The sequence below is a fragment of the Lathamus discolor genome, chromosome 1 (genome assembly GCF_037157495.1).
Source record: "Lathamus discolor isolate bLatDis1 chromosome 1, bLatDis1.hap1, whole genome shotgun sequence".
NCBI lineage: Eukaryota > Metazoa > Chordata > Aves > Psittaciformes > Psittacidae > Lathamus > Lathamus discolor.
The window spans coordinates 68441893-68463516 of NC_088884.1; the positions used below are offsets into that span (position 1 = coordinate 68441893).

The 21624-nt window shown below is 40.5% G+C and overlaps 1 protein-coding gene across 1 annotated transcript in view; it reads right to left on the minus strand.

The window, feature by feature from the left end:
* Nucleotides 1–476: 476 nt before the first annotated feature.
* Nucleotides 477–21624, minus strand: part of TNRC6B (trinucleotide repeat containing adaptor 6B) — a 136095-nt gene continuing 114947 nt past the window's right edge. The window contains exons 13-26 of the mRNA XM_065677680.1: nt 19960–20108; nt 18621–18791; nt 16262–16387; nt 15131–15262; nt 14515–14610; nt 14116–14290; nt 12689–12823; nt 12315–12491; nt 7450–7596; nt 7109–7204; nt 4808–5032; nt 4235–4305; nt 2243–2382; nt 477–1285 (exon numbers count right to left, since the gene is read on the minus strand). Of these exons, the coding sequence (XP_065533752.1) occupies nt 895–1285; nt 2243–2382; nt 4235–4305; nt 4808–5032; nt 7109–7204; nt 7450–7596; nt 12315–12491; nt 12689–12823; nt 14116–14290; nt 14515–14610; nt 15131–15262; nt 16262–16387; nt 18621–18791; nt 19960–20108 (2231 nt within the window). The 3' untranslated portion in view covers nt 477–894. The remainder of the gene's footprint in view (nt 1286–2242; nt 2383–4234; nt 4306–4807; nt 5033–7108; nt 7205–7449; nt 7597–12314; nt 12492–12688; nt 12824–14115; nt 14291–14514; nt 14611–15130; nt 15263–16261; nt 16388–18620; nt 18792–19959; nt 20109–21624) is intronic.

Genomic DNA, 21624 nt, shown 5'->3' on the forward strand with positions numbered 1-21624 from the left:
ATTTTAATCCAGCCCAACTGGATTCTGCTTCAGCCACAGGGACTCCACCATGCCCGTCTTGTTTTCAGAGTCAAGACATGCAGATGGCCAGCCAGCCCGTAGACCATCAGCAATGCAGCGTTTCAAGATTATATATAGAGAGAAAAAAATGCACACACACAAACATGTGCACACACACTCACACAGAAACAAGCACACGTGGGCAGTTACATGTGCCAGAACACACTGGTACTTATCAACCAGCCAATCACAAAGTGTTGGTTTTTTTGTTTTGTTTTGTTGGTTTTTTTTTCTGTTTTGTTCTTTTTTTTTTTTTTTTTGTGGGTTTTTTACTTTTTATTTTTTTGTTTTTGTTTTTGTTTTTAAAGTGAGGCTCCGTCAAGTCTTCCCCTCCCCCCCCCCCCCATTTTGCTTTTGAAACCCTCCCCTACCCCAACCCAACATGGTAGACCTAAGGACGGAAACACACCCAGTGCAAACGAAGTTAAAAAGCTATTTTTTCAGTATATATGTTTCTTAGCAACAACTTCCGTATAACATGAAAAAGTGAAAAACTAGAAACTAATTTTTTTACTTTTTTGTGTTTAAATTTAAATGGTATGTGTACTTGCTTCACATTGTCTTTCTAGTTGGCGTTCATGATTCAAGTATTTCAAGAGTGATATGTTCTCTTTTTTGGATTCATATTCCAAACGAAAAAACTGAAGTTATATAAGGGAGGCAACTATGTGCTCAGACAGTCTGTCAATGACCCACCTTTTTTTTTTTTCTCTCTCCGTTTTCTTTTTTCCTTTTATAAATGTATTTATTGCAAGTTGAAAAAAACGAAAAGGTCAAGTTAGTGCTGCTGCTGTTCCAAAAAAGGTCACGAGGTCAGAGTTGAAAGTTCTAAGTTCAGATTGAATCCGACCCTCCTCCCAGAAGGTCTCCAGGTAGTAAGGGAGCAGGGCTGCCCATTCTGTGTGGATCCTCTACACTTGGGACCCCCCACAAGCTTGAAGAATAGTTTGGGGGCCCCCACAACGAGGCGCCAGTGAGATCACTCCCACTGCTACTGCTGCCGCCACCACTGCTCCACTGCCCAAGCCCTGTTGACCCACCAAAGAGATTCAAAGCAGGTCCAACTGGATCTGTCTGGTTCTGTCCTGTCTCCAGGGGTTGCCAGCCTGCTGTGGGTGCACTTGGGGTTGCTGCAGGTGTAGGGGGCTGAGCTTGTGCCAGAAAACGACTAACCTCTTCATCTGTGGCAAACTCAGCCAGGATGGTAGTGTTTCCCAACACACACCTATAAGACAAGATACATGGAAGAAAAAAATAGTGATTAGAGCCAGAAGATAAGGGCAAGGGATTCAAAAGGCATGAAAACCAACACTGTCAGGTGCCCAGACCAAAGGAGGTATATCAGCTTGCCACAAAGCAGCAAGCACAGAAAACTTCAGCTGTTCTCAACAGTGAAACTGACTCAGAGCACAAGAGCTTCCATTTTAAAAGGGGGAATAAACCCATCAAAACCAAACCAAGCAACTCCCTCCCTCAACATTCAGCTACTATGCCTGCAACAAAACCTTTCTAAATTTAAACTAAGGTCCTGAACATTAACACTAAGAGAAAAAAAAAAGTGCCTGTAAAGTGTATGTAAAATGGCAAATGCACACACGCCACCTCTCTAACAAAAGAGAGTATGAACAGGTTAAAAGCCTGTGAAATTCAGGGTAAGATTAGTATAGTCCAAAAGTTTTTACTGAGTTTAACTGAAACCACCACCCCCAGGCTCCACCAAGATTTTTGTCTCAAAACCTCCCTAATTTTCAAAACATACCAGAGCCATACTCAGCTACAAAAAGCTTATGAACATAAAACCTAAGATCTGCAGCTTTTTAAGTCGACAATTTCAGGTCTATCTCAAAACTATAGCAGATTCCCACACATCTGGGTTATGCGTATGAGTTTCATCTTAAACAGTTCGTAAGCTTCTTTAAAATGGCCAAAATTCTACACCATAGGTGCATACTGGTCACAGTTCTATCCTATTTGCACCTTCTTAGCTCTGTGACAGTTTGTGCCAGCAATTAAAGCTACACAGACAGCAGGCATCTTTGTTTCTCTTCTTCCTCTGCCAATGAACGAAAGATTCCCTTCCAACCATGATACTTGAAATGAGTTTCCAAAGCATAAACACTGGACAGACATCTTGTGTTCATGACTAATGCAGTAACAAAGAACAGACATGGGGATTGCTTACATGTGCAGTGCAGTCTGGGCCTTGGCCGCCTCCTGTTTGGTGTTATATCGGATAAGGGCGGTGCCCTGGGTCAGGTTCAGATGGAATGTCAGCAGTGGGCCATGCTGCATGCAGATCGTCCTCAAGGTTGACCCATCAATCTGAGGAAGAACAGTCAGGATAAGGCAGATGTTTCTATTTCCCCAAAGGGATTTCAACTGTAACTTTGTCTTGGTAATTAAAAGATAAACGGCTCTCAGAAAGGGAAACAGGTGAAAGTACAGGGAAGTAAACAAAGGGGACAGAATTTAATTCTCAGACAGAATCAGTACACCCTGACTTCCCGCAATTACAATGACTTTGCTTTATGGAATAATCTGACTTGTATTTCCCATGCACTTGTAGCTCGAGTCCAGTTTTCCACACCTCACCGAATTTCTTACATTGTCATTGTCCTTATGTTGGCCAGTTTTCCAGTATTTTTATACGTAACTTGTACTTCTTATCATCCTCAGCCATTTATACCAAGGGAACGAGAATGTCTTAGTTTCCAGCACTCAGATTTCAGTAGAATTTTGATCAATCAGTATTTAAAAGTTCTTTGTAGAACTGGAAATACCACCTCTGCAATGAGGGTTTTGAAAAGTTTATTTTGGTGCTTTTTTGTCTTCATAGTTATGAAGACAGTGTCACAGAAACAGTCAGTGATCTTTCTGCCAAACCCAGCAATGTTCATTCCTCCTGAATTAATGTTTTCACAGCAGTTGTTGCCTACATTCCTTCTGCAGCAGTAACAGCTTGTTACTTACCTCCAGTAACTGCTGTTCTCCACGGTGTTCTGTACAGACAGATTCCATTCCTAGTATGCCACGGGAACATGCACACACAAATGGAATCCATATGTGCAGATACTTAAGGAAGTGCTACTTTCTTCCTTCTCCCTCCCCACCCTCTACTATGTAACACAATTCAAACCAGGGAAAAGGAAGTTGTATGGGAGTACAAACATGGTAAAAGTTAAAAACGGAGAAACTTGAAATGAAGATACTGTCCCTGAATCCACCTTAACCTTTATGTTTCCTTCTCTCTAATGTACTGACCCACAATGAATAGAGGATTTGTTATGGAAGAGACAATCATAATTTGCTTCTTGCTCTATTACCTTAAATGCCTCCAAAAATATATTCTTTCATTAAACAATTCCTAAACCAGTATTAAACTACCTTGCACATGGGAGACTTAGAACTGTGCCTCCTCACACCACTCCTGTATCCTTCATGTCATCCAAAAGAGACTCTTCCATGAAAGGAGCACAATGTGCCATTTTGGGTGATATGAATGAGGTGTTAGTTTTAACTTTCACACTGATGTTTCCTTAAACTGTAGTAGAAGCATGGTAAATTATCTTGCTGAACAGGGGACACTGTCTAGACCTCAGAGTGCTGCTGATAATCATACAGGCTTTTCCAAAGCCTTGAATACAGACTAACAGAGATTGCTGAAACTAGGATTCCACAGAATGCATTCTGAATGGACACAAGCTCCAAGAATAGCTGCAGGAATAACCTAACTAGACTGTTTTTGGCAGGAGTGCTGGAAACATTCTGTGGCTTCACTATGGAAACACCAAAATGAAAACTGGCAGTTACACCAGCTTTCTTATTGACAACGTCACAAAGAACAGTCTCTTTAACAGCTATAAACCATCCCACATTACGGTCATGCAACTTATCCTCACTTCTAAGAAAAACCTTTCTGTTCCAATATTTTTTTTTGAAAGTCTAGGTAATGAAAGGTTGTGTAGCAAAACCTGAACATCTTAAAGCTGAAGAGATTACAGTAGGAAAAAAAAAAAAAAAAATCAGGCTGCAGCCCAGTTTAGAAAAAACACATCTTACATATGCTGAGAAATCTGATTTTGTTAAATTTTGCTCAAAGAGAAGCACTTGCAGAATCCACAAATCTGTATCTTGGTAAAGCAAACAAGTTCCCAGAGACAACAACAGAAAATACCTGTGGAGTGAGATTGTGAAGAACCAGCCAGTAGCTAGGACGAACTGAGCCACCATCACTCCAAGTAGATGCTGCAAATTCGAAGACAGGATAATCAAGACAGATTTGATACAAAGAAAACCACTTCCTTTATAGTCAGGTCTTTCAAATCTCAGGCAAATTCATTATTGGCATTATTAGCCCTGCTAACACATGAAAGCCTGATCTTCAGTCCTGAAAACAAAACCACGTCTTTCCTCACGTTTCCCATCAAGATTCACTTTTTACTAGGGTTTATCTTTGAGGAGCTTCCCACCCATGGAAAGCATCTATGAAAAGCCCCATGCAGTAGCTATTCCCTCCTGGCAGCTTCCAGCCCTCTTTACTCCTTCCCCTGCAGCAGGACCTGGAATTCCACACACAACCCCCACCCACTGTCCAACCCCATTACTGACAGCAAATTTCCATTTCAAGAAGGAATTTTTTTTTCTCTTTTACCAGACAACTGCAACTTTCTTTCCTCCAAACCATTAGTGCTGTAAAACGTACACTCCTCAGGTCTGATCAATGGTGCTATCAGTTGATTCTTCTCACCAGAGCCAAGCCTTGAGTCCTGTGCCCCCCAGCCCCTGACCGATCGGGATGCTGTGCTGTTCCATGGAGATGATGGTTTGGGGTTGGTCAGGCCAGGAGGCGGGCGGGGCAGCCCTGTAGTGTTCCTTGAGGAAATATGGTTTTTCCACATCTTGCTGGAGAGATGAGTGGGATTGTGTCCTATGGGATCTGGGGACCATGTTGATTTGTAATCACTGAATTTTGCTAGAAGATTAAATAAAGTGTATGTGTTAGAGAAATTTGTAAGATTCAACTAGCCTTTATCTGTACTACTGCTGTAAACCCTTCGGCTGTATTTATATCAGAGACAAGCACAAAGCACAAAACCATACAACAGTTAATTCATCAAAAAGCACCATGCTACATGTAAGTTCATCTTTGCTTATTTTATACATGCTGACATTTCTGATAATGTAACCAGCTAGAGTATGTTCAATCATTAATAAGATGAACAGCAACTTTGATGTCCACACTAAATCTCATTTGAAAACCTGAGAATTCTTACAAGTTGGGTCACTACTAACCTATAATAAAACTGAATGCTTTTCCTGCTTTCACTGGATTCAGTTTGTTTTACAGATACGTGTATTCTAAATCCCTAATTCAGATGACCTGCCTTCTGGCTGTAAAATGCTGGTGTGCAGTTTAACAAGAGCAGAAAATGCTGTGTGTGCCAGGCACTAGTTTAGTCTCCTCAATTCAACTATGACTTCAGTGATTTTTAATTTCTTGGGTCTTTCTTATGTACTAGACAAAACTTAAGCAGAGGTAAGAAGCTGATACATGCCACTCCTTTCCCCGGGACTATGACTCTGTCACTGGAATCCTGCATATAGATATTGCTTCAAATCGAAGTGACCCCACAAACTGGCAGCAGGAACACTGTTTTCCCTTGAGGCTAAATAGCATTTTCAACAAATTTTGTGAAGATGATGCAATAACATATGAACACAGCTTTCATTGAGTAAGATACAAAAAACAAAGTTTGAGCCAGATGTAGCTCTGTGCCACGTTTGTCACTTCTGCTATTTACACACATTCCTTTATAATTTTAAGAAGCTGTCAAGACACTCTCTTCAAGAGAAAACTCTTGCATTTGTAAGAAGTTCAAAATCTAAATGGTTTGTCTGGAGCAAGTATTTCCAGCATCCTATTCAGAAGTGTGTGCAGAAATCGTTTTTCACAAGAGAGCTTTAGAGACCTTAGAAGCGTCTGAGATAGGTATCTAATTTACAGGACAACCTTTAAAACCCAGAGGATTAAAAACTCTCTCTCCGGGTTTCAGAGAATGATGAGTGGCTATAAAAGCTGAGGCAATACTCCTTTCACAGCACTTCAATATTCTGAAGTTAAAATGAATAAAATCACTCACCTAAACTCATACAGCAGCAGGTATGTTTAAAAATCTACAAACCAAATCCTTACACAGGTCAACATATTGTGCATGTGGGGTTTTTTCCCTTTTGCATCTGCTGCTCACTTCTTTAACTTGCTGGTTTTGGCTGGGGTAGAGTTAAATTTCTTCCCAGTAGCTAGTATGGGGCTATGTTTTAGATTTGTGTTGGAAAAAGTGTTGATAACACCGGGATATTTTAATTACTGCTGAGCAGTGCTCACACAGAGTCAAGGGCATTTCTGCCTCTCACCCCACACCACCAGTGAATAGGCTGCAGGTGCACAAGAAGTTGTGAGAAAACACAGCTGCGACAGCTGACCAAAGTGATATTCCATATCATATGGTGCCACGCTCAGCATATAAAGCTGGGGGAAGAAGTAGGTGGTGGGGGACATTCAGAGTAATGGTGTTTGTCTTCCAAGTAGCTGTTATGCATGACTGAACCCTGCTTTCCTGGAGATGGCTGAACACCTGCCTGCTGATGGGAAGTGGTGAATGAATTCCTTGTTTTGCTTTGCTTGAGTGCGCAGTTTTTGCTTTACTTATTAAACTGTCTCAGCCCATGAGTTTTCTCACTTTCACTCTTCCAATTTTCTCCTCCATCTCACCAGTTTGTTGGCAAGTGGGCTGGTGAGCTGGAGTTAAACCATGAGACATAACTAAGACTTTTGTATAGGGGTGGGAGGAAGGGCAGAGGATTCTTAGTCTAGTTTTTAAAGCAATTACAACAGAGTATTTTATTGTCAGGAGGAAAACTATCTGATCAACCACTCAGACCTGAGTTCCTCAAAAACTACTGAAAGACTAAATATTCAAAGTTAACCAAGAATGAGGAACTAGTGAATAAGTGGAAAATGTCCAGGTAAGTTTTTAAGTCTACATACCTGAAGTGCTATGAACGTTGGTGAAGGAATTGTCAGAGGCACTGTAGGGCCAGGCACCAGGTGAAGGCAGCGAGGTGTTGAGGGAAGAATTAGACCCTAACAGGGAAAAGGAGAGAGAAAGAGTAGACCAATTTCACAGAATTTCTGTAACACTGTTAAACCTCAAGAGAGCCACGACTGTGCCAAGCTGTCAATGTGATAATGCAGCCACAGTGTAAAAGCACACAGGCTTCCTTCTTAGTCAAATGCAATACTATTACCCTGTTATGACAGGAACATCAGAATATTCTCAAATATCATAATGACTAAAGTAATCACATGGTAGTTGTTCAGTGTTTTACCTGTGGTGTTGTCCCGCAGAAGTTGGTGGTCAGTATCTACAATGGGAGATGTGGCTGTCCCCCCCAGCACACTTCCAGGGGTCACATAGGGGTCAGACTCAGGGTCAATGTTTTGTATACCTTTCCATGGCACTCCTGGTTGGAACTCTGGAATGGGAGGGGAAAAAGAAATTAGATGCAAAAAGGGAAATGCCATTTACTAGAAGCAACTGCTGAAGATATTTTAGGAAGGTAGGTAATTGTCTTCTACACTGCTCCTCAGAAAAAATATCAAGACATTTCTTAATTAAAGTCTGCTTCACATTTCCTCCCACGGCACTAGCTCTGGTGCCTAAATACAAGTCTACACTACAAAAAGTAGTGCAAGTGCATATGGTAGTCCTTCAACTATTCCTGTTTTACTACATTTAAACGAGGCTTCAATAGTTATACCCTTCCTTAATACATTATATATTTAAGATATGTAAGATTATACTATATATTTTAAGATTATATTCTGCACACATAGTTTGTGTACATGCAGAAACCTTTCTCAAAGAAAGGCTACCTACCTTAAAGAGTTTTTAAACAGAACATCTGACCTTTTATACTGTAGGTACACATACACTTTATATATTAACTAGCAGTACTGAGGTAATGCTAAGGTGAGATGCCTTGTGGTATATATTCACTGATGTTCTTCATGCTTTCAAATGAGATGGAGTATACTTATTCTTTCCTTTCCTTTCAGCTATAGCTCCAGGCATGTCAGATTTTTAAGACAAGAAGATGAGTTACATGAAGTATGAACATACAAAAACTGCAGTTACTCTAAGAAAGATCAGCAAGTTGTTTCCTTCTCTGACTAGATGTTCAGTGAACAAAGTGCTGTGGTCCATTTTGGAAGCAGTGATGGAAAAGCAAAATTGCCAAACACGAAAACAAGTAAAGAAGCTTCAGGTACTATGTGACAATTTGGGTGTAAAAAGAGTGCAAAGGTGGCAGATTCACCCCTTGCAGACAGAAGTCCAGGATATGGAATGATACCGTTATTCCCAATCTGAAGTTCTGAAATAATTAATGACAAAATATTTGCGTGTAATTAAAAATCCATTATTAAAATTAGGATCCAGGATGTGCTCTCTGTAATGAAACCATGTAGCATAAACCTGGCACGGAAGGGTTCATTTTCAGTCACCTTTGTAATGAAGAAGCATAGACAAGACTAACTTTCACAAATACAGAAGAAAAGGTGATACTACTTGTTCAAACAACTGGCATGGCAACAACAGTATTAATGTACTGGCAGGAGAATCTCAGAAGACGGAAGAAATGCTCCACTGGGTCTAAAATATGGTTCATTTAGCCCAGTATTCTGCTAATAGTGGTGGGAGAGATACCATTTAGGGACAGAAAGCAAACTTGGCTACTACTATCTGCAGGCTACTGCCCTCACACTCTCCCAGCATCTACAGTCTTTCTACCCAGGATGCCAGAAATACCCTCAATCTGTGAGCACCTGCTTGTGAAACAGTTATTCCACTGCCTTATCCAATCACTGTTTCAACTGGCTAGTAACATTTGTCTCCAGAAGTTCCAAAAGCAACATATTTCACAAGTTCACCACTCTTGAAAGGAAAAAAGTTGTCAGCTGCTTAAAATGTACGCTCTTTTCTATCTGGCATTTGCACCAGGGTTCTAGTGCTGCAGAATTCATAGGATGACAATTCTGCATTTATCTTGTTCACTGTTTTCCTGATTTTGTAAACCTCAATCACATCTCCCAATCTTTAGTAACAAAATCATCTAGCATACGAGGCATCAACATTTCTACTATTATCAGCAATCTGCACTGCATCAAGGAAGGAATCTGCTCAGCTACTGCCAAAATACTGCAATACTATGACAAACAGAATCACTTTATGCCTAACGAACAAGCAATGCAGCTCTTGGGTCTAGTCTGAGATAAAGAACCCATGAACTCAGGTTAGAATCTGGAAATTAGAGCTCAATTGCAGATATTAAAAAGATCCAAGTCTGGCCTTTGTAAAGATTTCTAAGAATTGGTGAGACTGATTAAGTGCATAGTAAGCACCGATCAAAACAATAAGGAATATTTAAACAAGGCTCCAAAGACCAGGCAGAGTATATATAAACACAGTCACTCATCAATATAACCCTGGTGTGGAAAAGAGTTTTCCTTGGAACTTCAGCATACTGACATATTTCCAAACTATCCCTTGGGACTGGCAGTTACTCTTACGCACATTCAGCAACTCTCCCTATGGACATGCCTAATTTCTAGATAGTAAAGACAACATGAAATGCATTTCTCCACTGGTACTTGGAAGGTTCTCCCGAAAAGTTCAAATATAAGATTATTAGGAAAACCATGACAGACACACCCAAGCCAGTCTGCCTGCAGAATATGACTGAACTGCTCTTGAATGGGAAATTTACAGACTAGTATTTCCTAGGTACGCAATTCTGTGTGACGCAACCAAAGACACAGTTCTCACCAAGGAAGCAACACTTGCTCTCACCTCCAGCTGTGATTAGCAGTTTGATTAGGCACCACTTATCTTTGTGCCGAACAAAACTGCCCTCTTGAACAGCAGAATTTCTGCAGCAGATGGCATTTAGGAGGAAAACACGAAAGGTGTAGTCAGGGTGAATGCTGAGTGACCACTGTATTCATTCAAAGGAAAATGCACCTATTTCAACAGGTTCTCTCTTGTGAAATCATTTTTGTTACCAACTTATTTTCCAGCACTAGGAATTAAAATGATATCTCTACATCAGGAACTGACAGTGGGCCTCATCTACAAGCTTACAGAGAAAAAGGATCTGCAGTGTAAAATCATTTTGAATCTTTATTCTTTCATCAAGGGTGTTGATAAGGTGTATCATTATTTCAGCTGAACTTTCCTTCTTGAGGAAGCCAATAAGCTAGAGAGGTTATGAGACAGCTTAAGTGGCTGTGGTTATGGGATCACACCACTTGTCCAATAGTCTATGGACCTCATAAGAGAGTGCTAGCAATACAGCAATAAATGTTTAAAAGCTACATGCCAAACCCCATGATCTGTTATATGACATCTGCAGTCAGTCACGGGCTATTAATTTATACAAGAAATTAGGGATGGTACTGATGAACTTGGTGAATTTATATTCAGGATTTGTAACCTCCAGTTATCCTCTCACACTGGTGAGGCAGTCGGCACCAGAAAATATTTACTTATCACTGACAGTGAGACTGCAGGTATGACTAAGAAAGCTCTATGGTATCAGTGAGGGGCAAAGAGTAGCTGTTCAGCTTCTCATGTCTGCAACAGCCTTCTGCTACCAAGAATCTTGCCAGAACCAGCAGCTACTCCAAAACCTTTAAACAGGGCAGAGCTGATTTTCACATACCTAACATTCCAGGGAGTACTATATTTCTCACTACTGTACATGGGAAAGGTGACTGAAAAGACAAGTTCAGCAACAATGAGTCTATGAGGGGGGTTGTGAAAAGAATCAAATTTTGGTGGTTTCTTTCATTATTAATAATAACTCCAGCTTAAGAACCAGGCTTTACCAGAAATGTTACTGAACCACCAGGCTAACAGAAATGTAATGCAAATACACCTCTACAGAGAGCAGTCAGTGGTATGAAATGTGGGTGTGCACATGTGCGTGAGGTAACTAATTCTTTAACTCCATTACCTCATCAGAAAACATTTTCTTGCCAGAGTTAGACACTGGGGGCTTCCCACACAGAATCAACTAGGTTGGAAAAGACTTTAAGATCAAGTCCGACTTTAACAACTTCTGTATGTTTCCTCAGTTGTATCGGTCACACAGATTCCCAGGCTTTCTGATGCAAGGTCTGAACTACTGATTTACCCAAAAGATATACCTGCAGCTTTATTTTTTTGTATCAGAGGGGATACAAAGCAGAGAATCTGCAGTCAGTAGTATTTCCTCTGGCCGTAAGAGTCTTCCAGGCAGAGAAAAATCACAGCATCCACTATTTGCTAAACAGCACTGGTGATTAACCCATACAACTTCAAGGACACCATTCTGTGTCTAATGAATGTTTTACATAGAAAATGACACGTGTATTCAAATACACATATATTTTTCCTACATATCTGAGTTTTCTACTGGAAAGACAAAATTCTGCCAGTGAAACTCTAGAAAGCTTAAAGAATGTGCTACTGCCTATAATCCAAAACTCAAGAAACTTCTATTCAAGCCACAAGATTGCTGAGTAGTACTGAAACATGGCAATGCTCCTTTACATGACATGAGCAAAGATGAACCACAACAGCACAGCACACACTGTACGCATATTGTACCAATACCGCTGGCAAGGGAAACCTTGTGGTCTGCAACGGACCGTATTTGTGAACAACTGCCAGAAGAAACGTTCATGCTATATAAAATACAGAAGGTCAAGAAAATCCTGTTCCCTCCCATCATGAAAAACAAGCTTTCGCATCTTTTGCTTTCTGATTCCATGCTCTCAACGAGAATTTTTACACCCTGTGTCAGCCTAACACAATGCAAATAAGGAATCAATACGGGAGCTAGTACTGTGTATTCTATGAACAAGAACATGAAAAGTTCTGTAAATGTAAAGTCACTAAACTACAGAGTTCACCTAACAAAACCAAAATACTAGTCAGGTACTCCAGCAGTTATTTCATATTTAGACCAGCAATTTTTAACTGGAAATTCAACATTTACATTCTCATTAAATGTGGAATAAAAAAAAAAAAACAAAACAGACAGGCCAAGCAAATATTTTCCTTGCAGTGGTTATTCAAAAAGCACAATGAGGAAAGATCCCAGCACACCTACTCTAAAGTTAGGACATAACCCCTGCCCTCATGCAGTACCTGGAGGCCAGCTGGCGTTGCTGGATTTGCTTCCAATCTTGTTCGTTGGTGGAGATTTGGCAGGTAACCAACTATCACCAGCATGGCCTGCATGGCCACCCAGTGGGTCGCCCTGAATTATGTCGAACTGGTTGTAGGGCGATCCTCCACGAGTCTTCCCAGGGGGCACTATTGCACCTGAGCATTAAAGAGACACATTGACACTCAGGAAAGGGTGGGATCTTTACCAGTATGGGACACTAAACAAAAAAATACTTAAGATGTATATTGCTAAGACATCCACTAACTTGAAGCATAATTTTATATGAGCTATTTCACCTCCAGTAAAGAGGATACTGCAAGAACATTCCCAAAATAGCCCGTCCCCTTCTCACCGTTTTTGTGCATATTGGCATCTTGTGAAGCCACAGAGGGCAGCCCTTCCATCATAGTCCACTGCTTAAAGCGGGATTCTGTTCCAGCCTCCTTCCCTCCCACCATGCCATAATCCATGCTACTTGAGCCAAAGCCTGTGAAACAAACAAAACTCCATTGTCATTCACTCTTTTTAGTTTAAACATCTTTAAACAAGGAGCCATTGTTATCATAAAAAAGGTATAAGAAAAAAAATCAAAAAAATCAACAGTAGCAAATGAAATGTTCAAGGGGCAATTTCCAAATAGCCTGTTAGGTCAGTACATCACACCAGGATATGCTTTGTTATTAGGTATGTCACGTTCCCATGAAAAACAATTTCTTCAAGTGTTGACAGCTGTCGTAACCTTCACCCTAATGCTTATACACATTTCATAGTTATTTCTGGACTCACACATGCAGGTTGAGAGAGGCGATTCTCCCCCTCTACCCTGCTCTCATGAGACATCACCTGGAGTACTGCGTCCAGCTCTGGGGCCCCCAACACAAAAAGGGACATGACCCTGCTGAAGCAAGTACAGAATGCCATGAAGATGCTTCCAAGGTCTGGAGCACCTCTCCTATGGAGACAGGCTGAGAAGAGTTGGGCTTGTTCAACCTGGAGAAGAGAAGGCTCCAGGGAGACCTTAGAGCAGCCTCCCAATACTTAAAAGGGGCCTACAAGAAATCCTGAGAGCACTTTTTACAAGGACATGTAGCAATAGGACAATGGGGAATGGCTTTAAGCTGACAGAGGGTAGATTCAGATGGGATATTAGGAAGAAATTCTTTATTATCAGACATGGAACTGTTAGAACAAGTCCAGAGGAGGGCTACGAGGATCTTCAGGGAACTGAAGCACCTCCCATATGAAGACAGGCTGAGAAAGTTGGGGCTGTTCGGCCTGGAGGAGAGAAGGCTGCATGGAGACCTCATAGCAGCCTTCCAGGATCTGAAGGGGACTTACAAGGATGTTGAGGAGGAACTATTTATTAGGGACTGCAGTGACTTAAACAGGGGAAGTTTAGACTGGATATAAGGAAGAAGTTCTTTTAGGGTGGTGAGGCACTGGAATGGGTTGCCCAGGGAAGTTGTGAATGCTCCATCCCTGGCGGTGTTCAAGGCCAGGTTGGACAGAGCCTTGGGTGACACAGTTTAGTGGGAGGTGTCCCTGCCCATGGCAGGGGGGTTGGACTTAGATGATCTTAAGGTACTTTCCAAACCTAACTATTCTATGATTCTATGGTGAGGCACTGGCACAGGTTGCCCAGAGAAGCTGTGGCTGCCTCATCCTTGGAAGTATTCAAAGCCAGGTTGGATGGGGCTTGGAACAACCTAGTCTAGTGCTAGTCTAGTGCATAGGGTATCTACAGGCAATGCACCAAATTGCTTTCCACGGAGTACTTACCTGAACCGTATCCAGGTATTTGCCCTTTGGTCTGTAAATCTGAGAGACCCACATTCAAAGGATTGGGTACCATGCTGTCTAAATGTGGCTTAGGCCCAACAGGGTGGGATGGTGAATGCTTCATGCTAGGCTGCCTCTGCTGCTGCTGCTGGAGGGCACTCACCATACGAGCAATCTGCATATGAAAGAAATGGGAATGATACACCCTATATTGTAACACAGAATTTCAGTAAACACGAAGAAACAGTGACCTGAAAGGGATCCAAAGGACCTTGCTCTCTACAAAGTGGAATCTGAAGAGAGCAGATGACATTGCTAAAGCCTGTGCCGTCTTTGCTGCAGACTGCATTTTCCCACTGCATTTTTTACTTCATATGATTGACAAAACCAGTGCCGCACCTGTTGCTCCTGCTGTTGGCGCACAGCTTGAGATAACTTCCTCTGGCTCTGTAACAGTTGCTGCTGCTGCTGTTGCTGAAGGAGGAGCTGACATGCCTACAAGGTAAGGGGGGTGGGAAGAGTGAAAACACAGAGCTCAGCAGTGAAATGTAATTGCCAGGAACTAGGCACTAGCAGAATGCTTTGCTCAGAACTTAGGTAAACTGTTTCTCATTCCACACAGTCAAATACAAGTACAATGAATGCATCAACACTATTTCTTTCACTTGTTTCTAATTTAACCTCCTGCAATAGTATTAACTAGTACCTGCTTTACTACCATCACTATGGCTAGAAGTCTAAATAAAACGTTGCTAAAAATCAACAAACAACTGCTTTTTGTACAAAGACACTGCTCAGAATCATTACTAACTCACTAAAACACTCACAATAATTACACAGGTCTGTTTAGTTTATCTGCTGCCCTCTAACAGGGCTGTACTTTCTCGCACAGCAAACAGGATACTTACTACAAAAGTAATACAAGATCAGAAGAACAAACCAAAATTACAGAAAGAAAACTCTTTCAGCAGACAATTTGTAAACACTCTGTCTCACAAAATTAATAGTTACTTACTAATTGAAACTGGGGAATCTGTGGAAGCTGGCTCAGCATTGCAATCTGTTGCGGAGAAAGCTGGGGGCCCATATTGAAAAGACCAGGATTCAAGCCACTGTTAGGAAACTGTTTGAGCATGGAGGCCGAAACCTGCATGGAAATCAGTTACATACCCTCAAGAAATGCACTGCTATGAGAAAAGATGATGAAGCATTTCTATAAAGCAACAGCTATGACACCAATCTTAAATGGTGTTCTGGGAAAGACATTACAGATTTCTTAACAGATGACATTTAAACGTGCACAATCTATGACTTGAGCAGAGTGAATACCTCACTTGATTGACAATACAGTATTTACATGTGCAGATACAGACAGACACAGAAAGGTTCCTCCCCCAACCAGTCAGTTGCTAGAGACTGCACTAAAGTAACTAGTAATCACAGTACTGCATTATCACATTAAGAACGTACTGCTTGACAAGGGAAAAGAAAGGCATTCAGTCACCAGAGCAAAGAAACAGTGCCTCACAGAAAGAGTTAATCTCTTTGTATGCTGAATAAGCTACAGTAAAAGACAGGAGTAGGTGGAGAAGAATCCCCGCTTTCTCCCTGCATTATTTCAGAGTTACACAAGTAGAATTCAAAAGAATCTCCAAAAGCCTTCACCAAATAAAAAGTAAAAGTTAACTTTTGCATTTGGAGATCCTGAGGTCTTAGAACTCCGCAATGTAAGCGCAACATAGAGTAAGTACTATGCAAGGCCTCTCTTTTCAGGGGGGCAAGAAGCACAGGACAAGACTGCTTGAAAAAAATTAACTTGTCAAACATCAGAAAAACTTCCAGCTTTCACTTTCTCTGTTGTTTTTTAAAATAGTTTGCAAAAACCTACGTAAGACGCAGGATTCCTGAATCTATTATGAGGTTTAAAAATACTGATAGTGAGCATTTACCATCAACTTGGAATAAGAAGGCTAATCCTTCTGCACCAAGTTTTAAGTACTTCCAACTATGAATTTTACTTATCTTAAGTTTGCCATTTCTTAACATCAAGTCAAAACTAAGACAGATGTGTCAAGTAACCTCAGTGATGTGGTCTGAAGGCTGTAGCTCTACTTTTACAAGTAAGCAGTTACTATAAATTCCTTACCTGGGGAGAAAGAAATTGGGGAGGCACTTGCGCCCGGATATTGGGGGAAGGATTTAGTGGCTGCACTGGTGTGTGCATGCCCCTCGATTGTGCTGTGCTGTTTCCAAACAAACCATGATTGCCACCCTACAAAATTAAAGCAGTAGTGAGAAGATGAATCTTTCAAGATAATGGATTTCTATGCTATTAACTACATATCAATAACAATGAGGCAAGTACTGACTTTAACAGAGTACCCTTAGAATTACTGAGATGTTTGCCCTACATCAGTAATATTATACCTGGGTTAAAACTGCTGTACTACATTTTTGATACGCAGGCTCTTTCTCCTCTACATTTAAGAGTCATGTTTATCCACTTATTTCAAAGCACATGACAAAGCTAATGTTTTGCATTTTGCACTCTACATGTTGGGAAAAGGAAACTTGGGAGTACAAACAACACACTCAAAAAACCATTCACTGGCTTAACAGTATGGCAAGACTGTGACAGCAAGAATTTTATGCCATCATTTTAGACAAGTCGAGGTATCCCTCACAAGCCTACTACCTCCTCTGAAGGCCTTTTACTAACTGAAATCAGAATTCTAAAATTTTATTACAAATCTTCCTTCCAATGTGAAAATGGCAGCATTCTGGATTGGGATGTTTTTCTTTTCCTTTTTTCCCCACTAAAGTGGAAGAGGGGAAAAATCTTCAAGTGAGAAAAAGTGTTTGGTTGTTTTCTCCCAGTGATTTATTTTCTAACTGCAAGAATACTTGCTGTCCAAGCTTTTTTTTAAGGAGAAGAATTTACTGTTTTATAAGCAACTTCGGTAATAAACCCTACTGCATGAAAAAGACCGAAGAAAATTCATCATTCTGCTTCACTATTGCAGCCTCTGAGCAGACTGCCTGCCTTTGTAACATCTCTCTGCGAAAGCCACAGGAAGTGTTATGGACCGTCTCCTACACTAACAGTTGCATGCTGCTGCTTCTAAAAGCAGAAGCTTGTATTCCAAAAAGTCCTTATGTGCCATGATTCTGCCCTTTCATTTCCAAGACCCTCAGCACTTCTCATCTTGTGCTGTACATGAGGGTGTCTATGATCCTCAGATACCTGGGGTTCTAAACAGTACATTTTCCATCCCTCAACCATCATTCTCTGTTCTCCCTCTCCATGCCAGCATTGCTATACCCAACTTAAATTCACCATTCTTCCAAATCGGGATTGTGCAGGCCTTCTCCAAAACCCTTCTCTTCCTTATGTATCAAGGTTTCATAAATTTTGCCTCCCTTCTACCACAATACTGTGCATTCTCCACTATTCTTTTGCTAAAACTGAAGTCTCTAATCCGGCTTCTATACTGGCAGCATTATGACTTGCCTCACTGACCTGCATCACATTTCACTTTCTTAATGTATCTTCCCTTTCAGAAACAACTCAAGACATCACACTAAGTAGGAGGATAAAGAAAAAACCCCAAGAGACAGAGTTTTTGTTCTGGAAAGAAATGACTGGGGTCAACTACGCATTAAAATTTCTGAGAGGCTTGAAGCTGCAGCTACACTTTCAGCCCTCCCTAAGACTCAACAGAGTTCTGCACACCAAATCCAAGAATATGCCTGCAAGATCTGGACTTAATCTGATGTTCAACACTGATTGTGTCACATAGAAACAGAAAGACAACACAAAGAAACACCATCATGTTAGGCATGTGACTACATAAGCTAGTCCAGCTGCAATACTAAGGTTCTAATCTTTATTTCCTAGTATTCCTCCAACATTTTCTTCTAGCATAATGCAAACCGTAATAGCCAGAAATTCTTCTAAACTGCAGTTGACAACTTCGTTTCTTCTCTGCTATTCCCCTGTATCAAGAACAAAAATATTGCTACTTCAAGAGTTTTTAAAGGCTGCTAAATCAATTCCTTCCTTAGGCTGCAAGGAAGGGAGAAGGGAACAGGCACAATGCAAAATGACTGTGTTTTTTTAAAGGCATATTTCTACATAGAAGGTCATTGGATGGAGTCTGCAAAAATTCAGTGTCGAGGTGGTGGGACAAATCAACAGCCTCCAAGTGGGTTTTAAAACAGCAATTAAAGTATGAAGGTTGCCACTAACTTCATGACTTCTGAAAAGCACATCTATCTGCTGCTGCCTGTGACTCAGGAAGTAAGAGGCCAACAAAAAACAGATATGATACATTCTGATAATAGGAATCAAAGGGGACTGATTCTCAATGGCCTGATATAGCTGAAATTTCAATTAACAATATTAATTTATTTAGTAGGAAAACAAATGCAAGCAACCAACTAACCAGGATTAAGCCCAGGTTGCAGCCTTATAACAATGCATCTTATAAGGTGTGCCTGCTTACTTGTCTAGCAGCGAAGTTTTGGGGACTGAGCCCTGAGCCGATTGCCCCAAGGCTGACGCTGGATAGTGTGGAACCAGAGGGAGATAGCTTGTAGCTGGGAGAAGGGGAGAAGGGAGAGCAGGGAGCCTCATCCCCAAGGCACCCATCTTGATTGGAGAAAGGCAAAGTCAGCTGAAGCAGCAGTTAGCCAACAGCAGGAGTCGGTTAGTGAAGCAACAGAACACAAGAGGAGAGAAAGAGGGACAGTGAGTGACTAGGAAGAAGCAAAAGTTAATTTGTAATAGCAATTACAAGGACAAAACTTCTGACTTAAATGACCACTTGACAATGAAGATTTTGGTCTGAGGAGATAATCAATAAACTCCTAGAGGTTTATTTTTAAAAACAGGTTTTCAACTCTCATGAAGTTCATTTCTGACAGTGGCTATTACCACAACAGAAACAGACACATCTTGAATTAATTCCTAATGTTAGCACACACCTATGAAAATAGTTAGGACTGCATTAGCTCTGCTAGTGGGATTTTATTTACTAGGCCACCAGAGGGAGTTGACAAAACTGGGTTTTGGTCTGTTCTACCAAAATGGAGGAGTTAAAAAACTTCATTGACAGTAACATGCCTTCAGAATTTTTAAACCAAATTTCTTTTCCATTTTACATGTGATAAACTGTATTTAAAAAACACCTAAAGCATTCTGACTGTACTGGACACTCTCCAATTCATAATATGAAGCAATTAATGTTTGATAGTAATAGTGAAAGCTTCTATTTAAACCAAGCAGGAATATGAAAGAAACACTACCATAACATACAACAGATGTCACAGAGAAACAGATGTCATACAGAAGCTTACAGTACACGGACGTACAGCATAAGGGGCTGTGGAATTTAGAAAGCATGTTTCCAATAAACGACAGACATGAAAGCAGAAAAAATTTGGAAGACTGTGATTACTTATGTTTAGTTACATCTAAACCAACTTTTTACAGTAGACGATGGTAGTCATAGCCAAAAGAATCACTGTGATGAAACCTGTAATGAATTTCATTGCTACTGGTAGTTTACCCTTCCAAGAAAAGCAAAGGGATTTCTTTCTATCTATATTAAGAGCAGTCTGTTCTAGGATAAAAGGCCTTATTCTCCCCAATAATTTAGTTTGTCTATGCACATCTGACACCTTTGTTTTATATACATGTTCATTCCACAAACATAACTCCCCTGCACCTTTTATTGCTGAGTTAGAAAAGGTTACTGGATTTTTTAGCATTTCCAGGAAGTAGCGTAAAAACTCAGACCTCACAGAGGTCCGTATTGATTTATCTAAAGGTATTTTTCTCACCTTCTCAAAATAAGGCCCACTATCTGTGGTTCCCATGTCTTTGGAATTAGATGGACGGAACCCAGATCGATCCTTTCTCATCATGTCATTAAAATCCCCAAGATTCATGGTTCGTTTATCTACTTCAAACTTCTTATCTGGGAGACCACCTGTGAAAAAAAGACAAAGATGAAATTAGTGCCAATAATCTCTACCATTACCATTAATGATGGTTGATGACAGTAAGGTCACAGCCAAAGGAAGAATCTTTAAGATTAGGGTATAAATTAGATCCGTATTATAATTTAGCATAGCTACAGTTGCTATTAAAAGTGCTGAAAAATCACAGTAGGCAGTTTCATTTTTAAGACTGAACAAGCCAATTTAGAGTGCAATGTGAAGTATTTCTCACAACTTATGTACAGATATAAACATACGTGTTTCTACAGCAGCCTAGTTCAACTAATGATATTCACTTACACATAATTTTCAAGGTCTTCTGAAATTCACACTGTTATTTACTGGTATTCAGTATCTATAGAGACACCACTATTTAAGTTCTGTACTTAGCTTTTACTGGGTTTGGCATCAAGAAATAATTTCTCAAACTGCAAAACCACACACATAATTTGATCACAACACTTCTATAGTCATGTGAACTTAACTCTCGAATACCACAGATCATCTGGTACGCTGTTAACTTCCAGACAGGCAACCAATCTCCCTTAGTTTGTATGCAATGATTACAAAACCAGTAACAGAGATACTTTTCAAACATGCTCTACAGTCTCCTGCCATTGTTTAATGACTAATCCAGTGGAACATGAGGAAGAGATGTTAGTACCAGACAAACAAACTGTAATAAATGGTGAATAAGACATCACCTTTCTCTGTAAGCTTATCATCAGCCACATGCTTACTGAAGGAAGCTTTCTACCTTACACACTAAACAGCTACCAAGGAACCATTTTGCGGGTCATATTTGGCACCTGCAAGCTATCAGATGCATATTGCTACATTGAAGTAGATGGAAAATATCTTTGCTTTGAAATATGGTCAGTGTGACAGAAATGAGCTTTACTGCTATTTTTAGGTTTAAGTAACTCCATTTAGTAGCACAGACGGCCCCTCCAAGAATGGTTTAAAAAGCCTGTCACCACAGTTAACCAAAAACTATGACTCTTCCAAAGAATGGATGAAAGCTATCTTACCCTATAACTGACAAAACACAGTCTTTATCAAACAGAGCAGACAGCTCATGACACCGATAACTTCAAAACGCTTATGTGTTCCTCAAAAAAGCTTCTCAAAGCCAGAATATTTTCTTAATGCTCCACCACAAACTGTTAATATTCATAGATATGTTATTGCCAAGAATATGTGAAATCAACCACTAATTAATTACATGGGGTTTTCCTGCTGGCACAGCTTTCAAAGTTGATCCAGCTTCATCCTCTCAGATGCCTTCAACATCATTTATCACAAAAACACTTGACAAATCTTGGCTTGTAACTGGAGTCATACTGACCCGGATGAGCTCATGTCTTTCTAGCATATCCTAAAAAGCTAGAACTGGCTCTGCAGAAGTAGTCACATAAAATGTCATCTACATCTCAATCCTGTCAATACCTACATCTAACAACTACATTCACACAATGCCAGCAATCCACTACCCGAAAGGCTTTC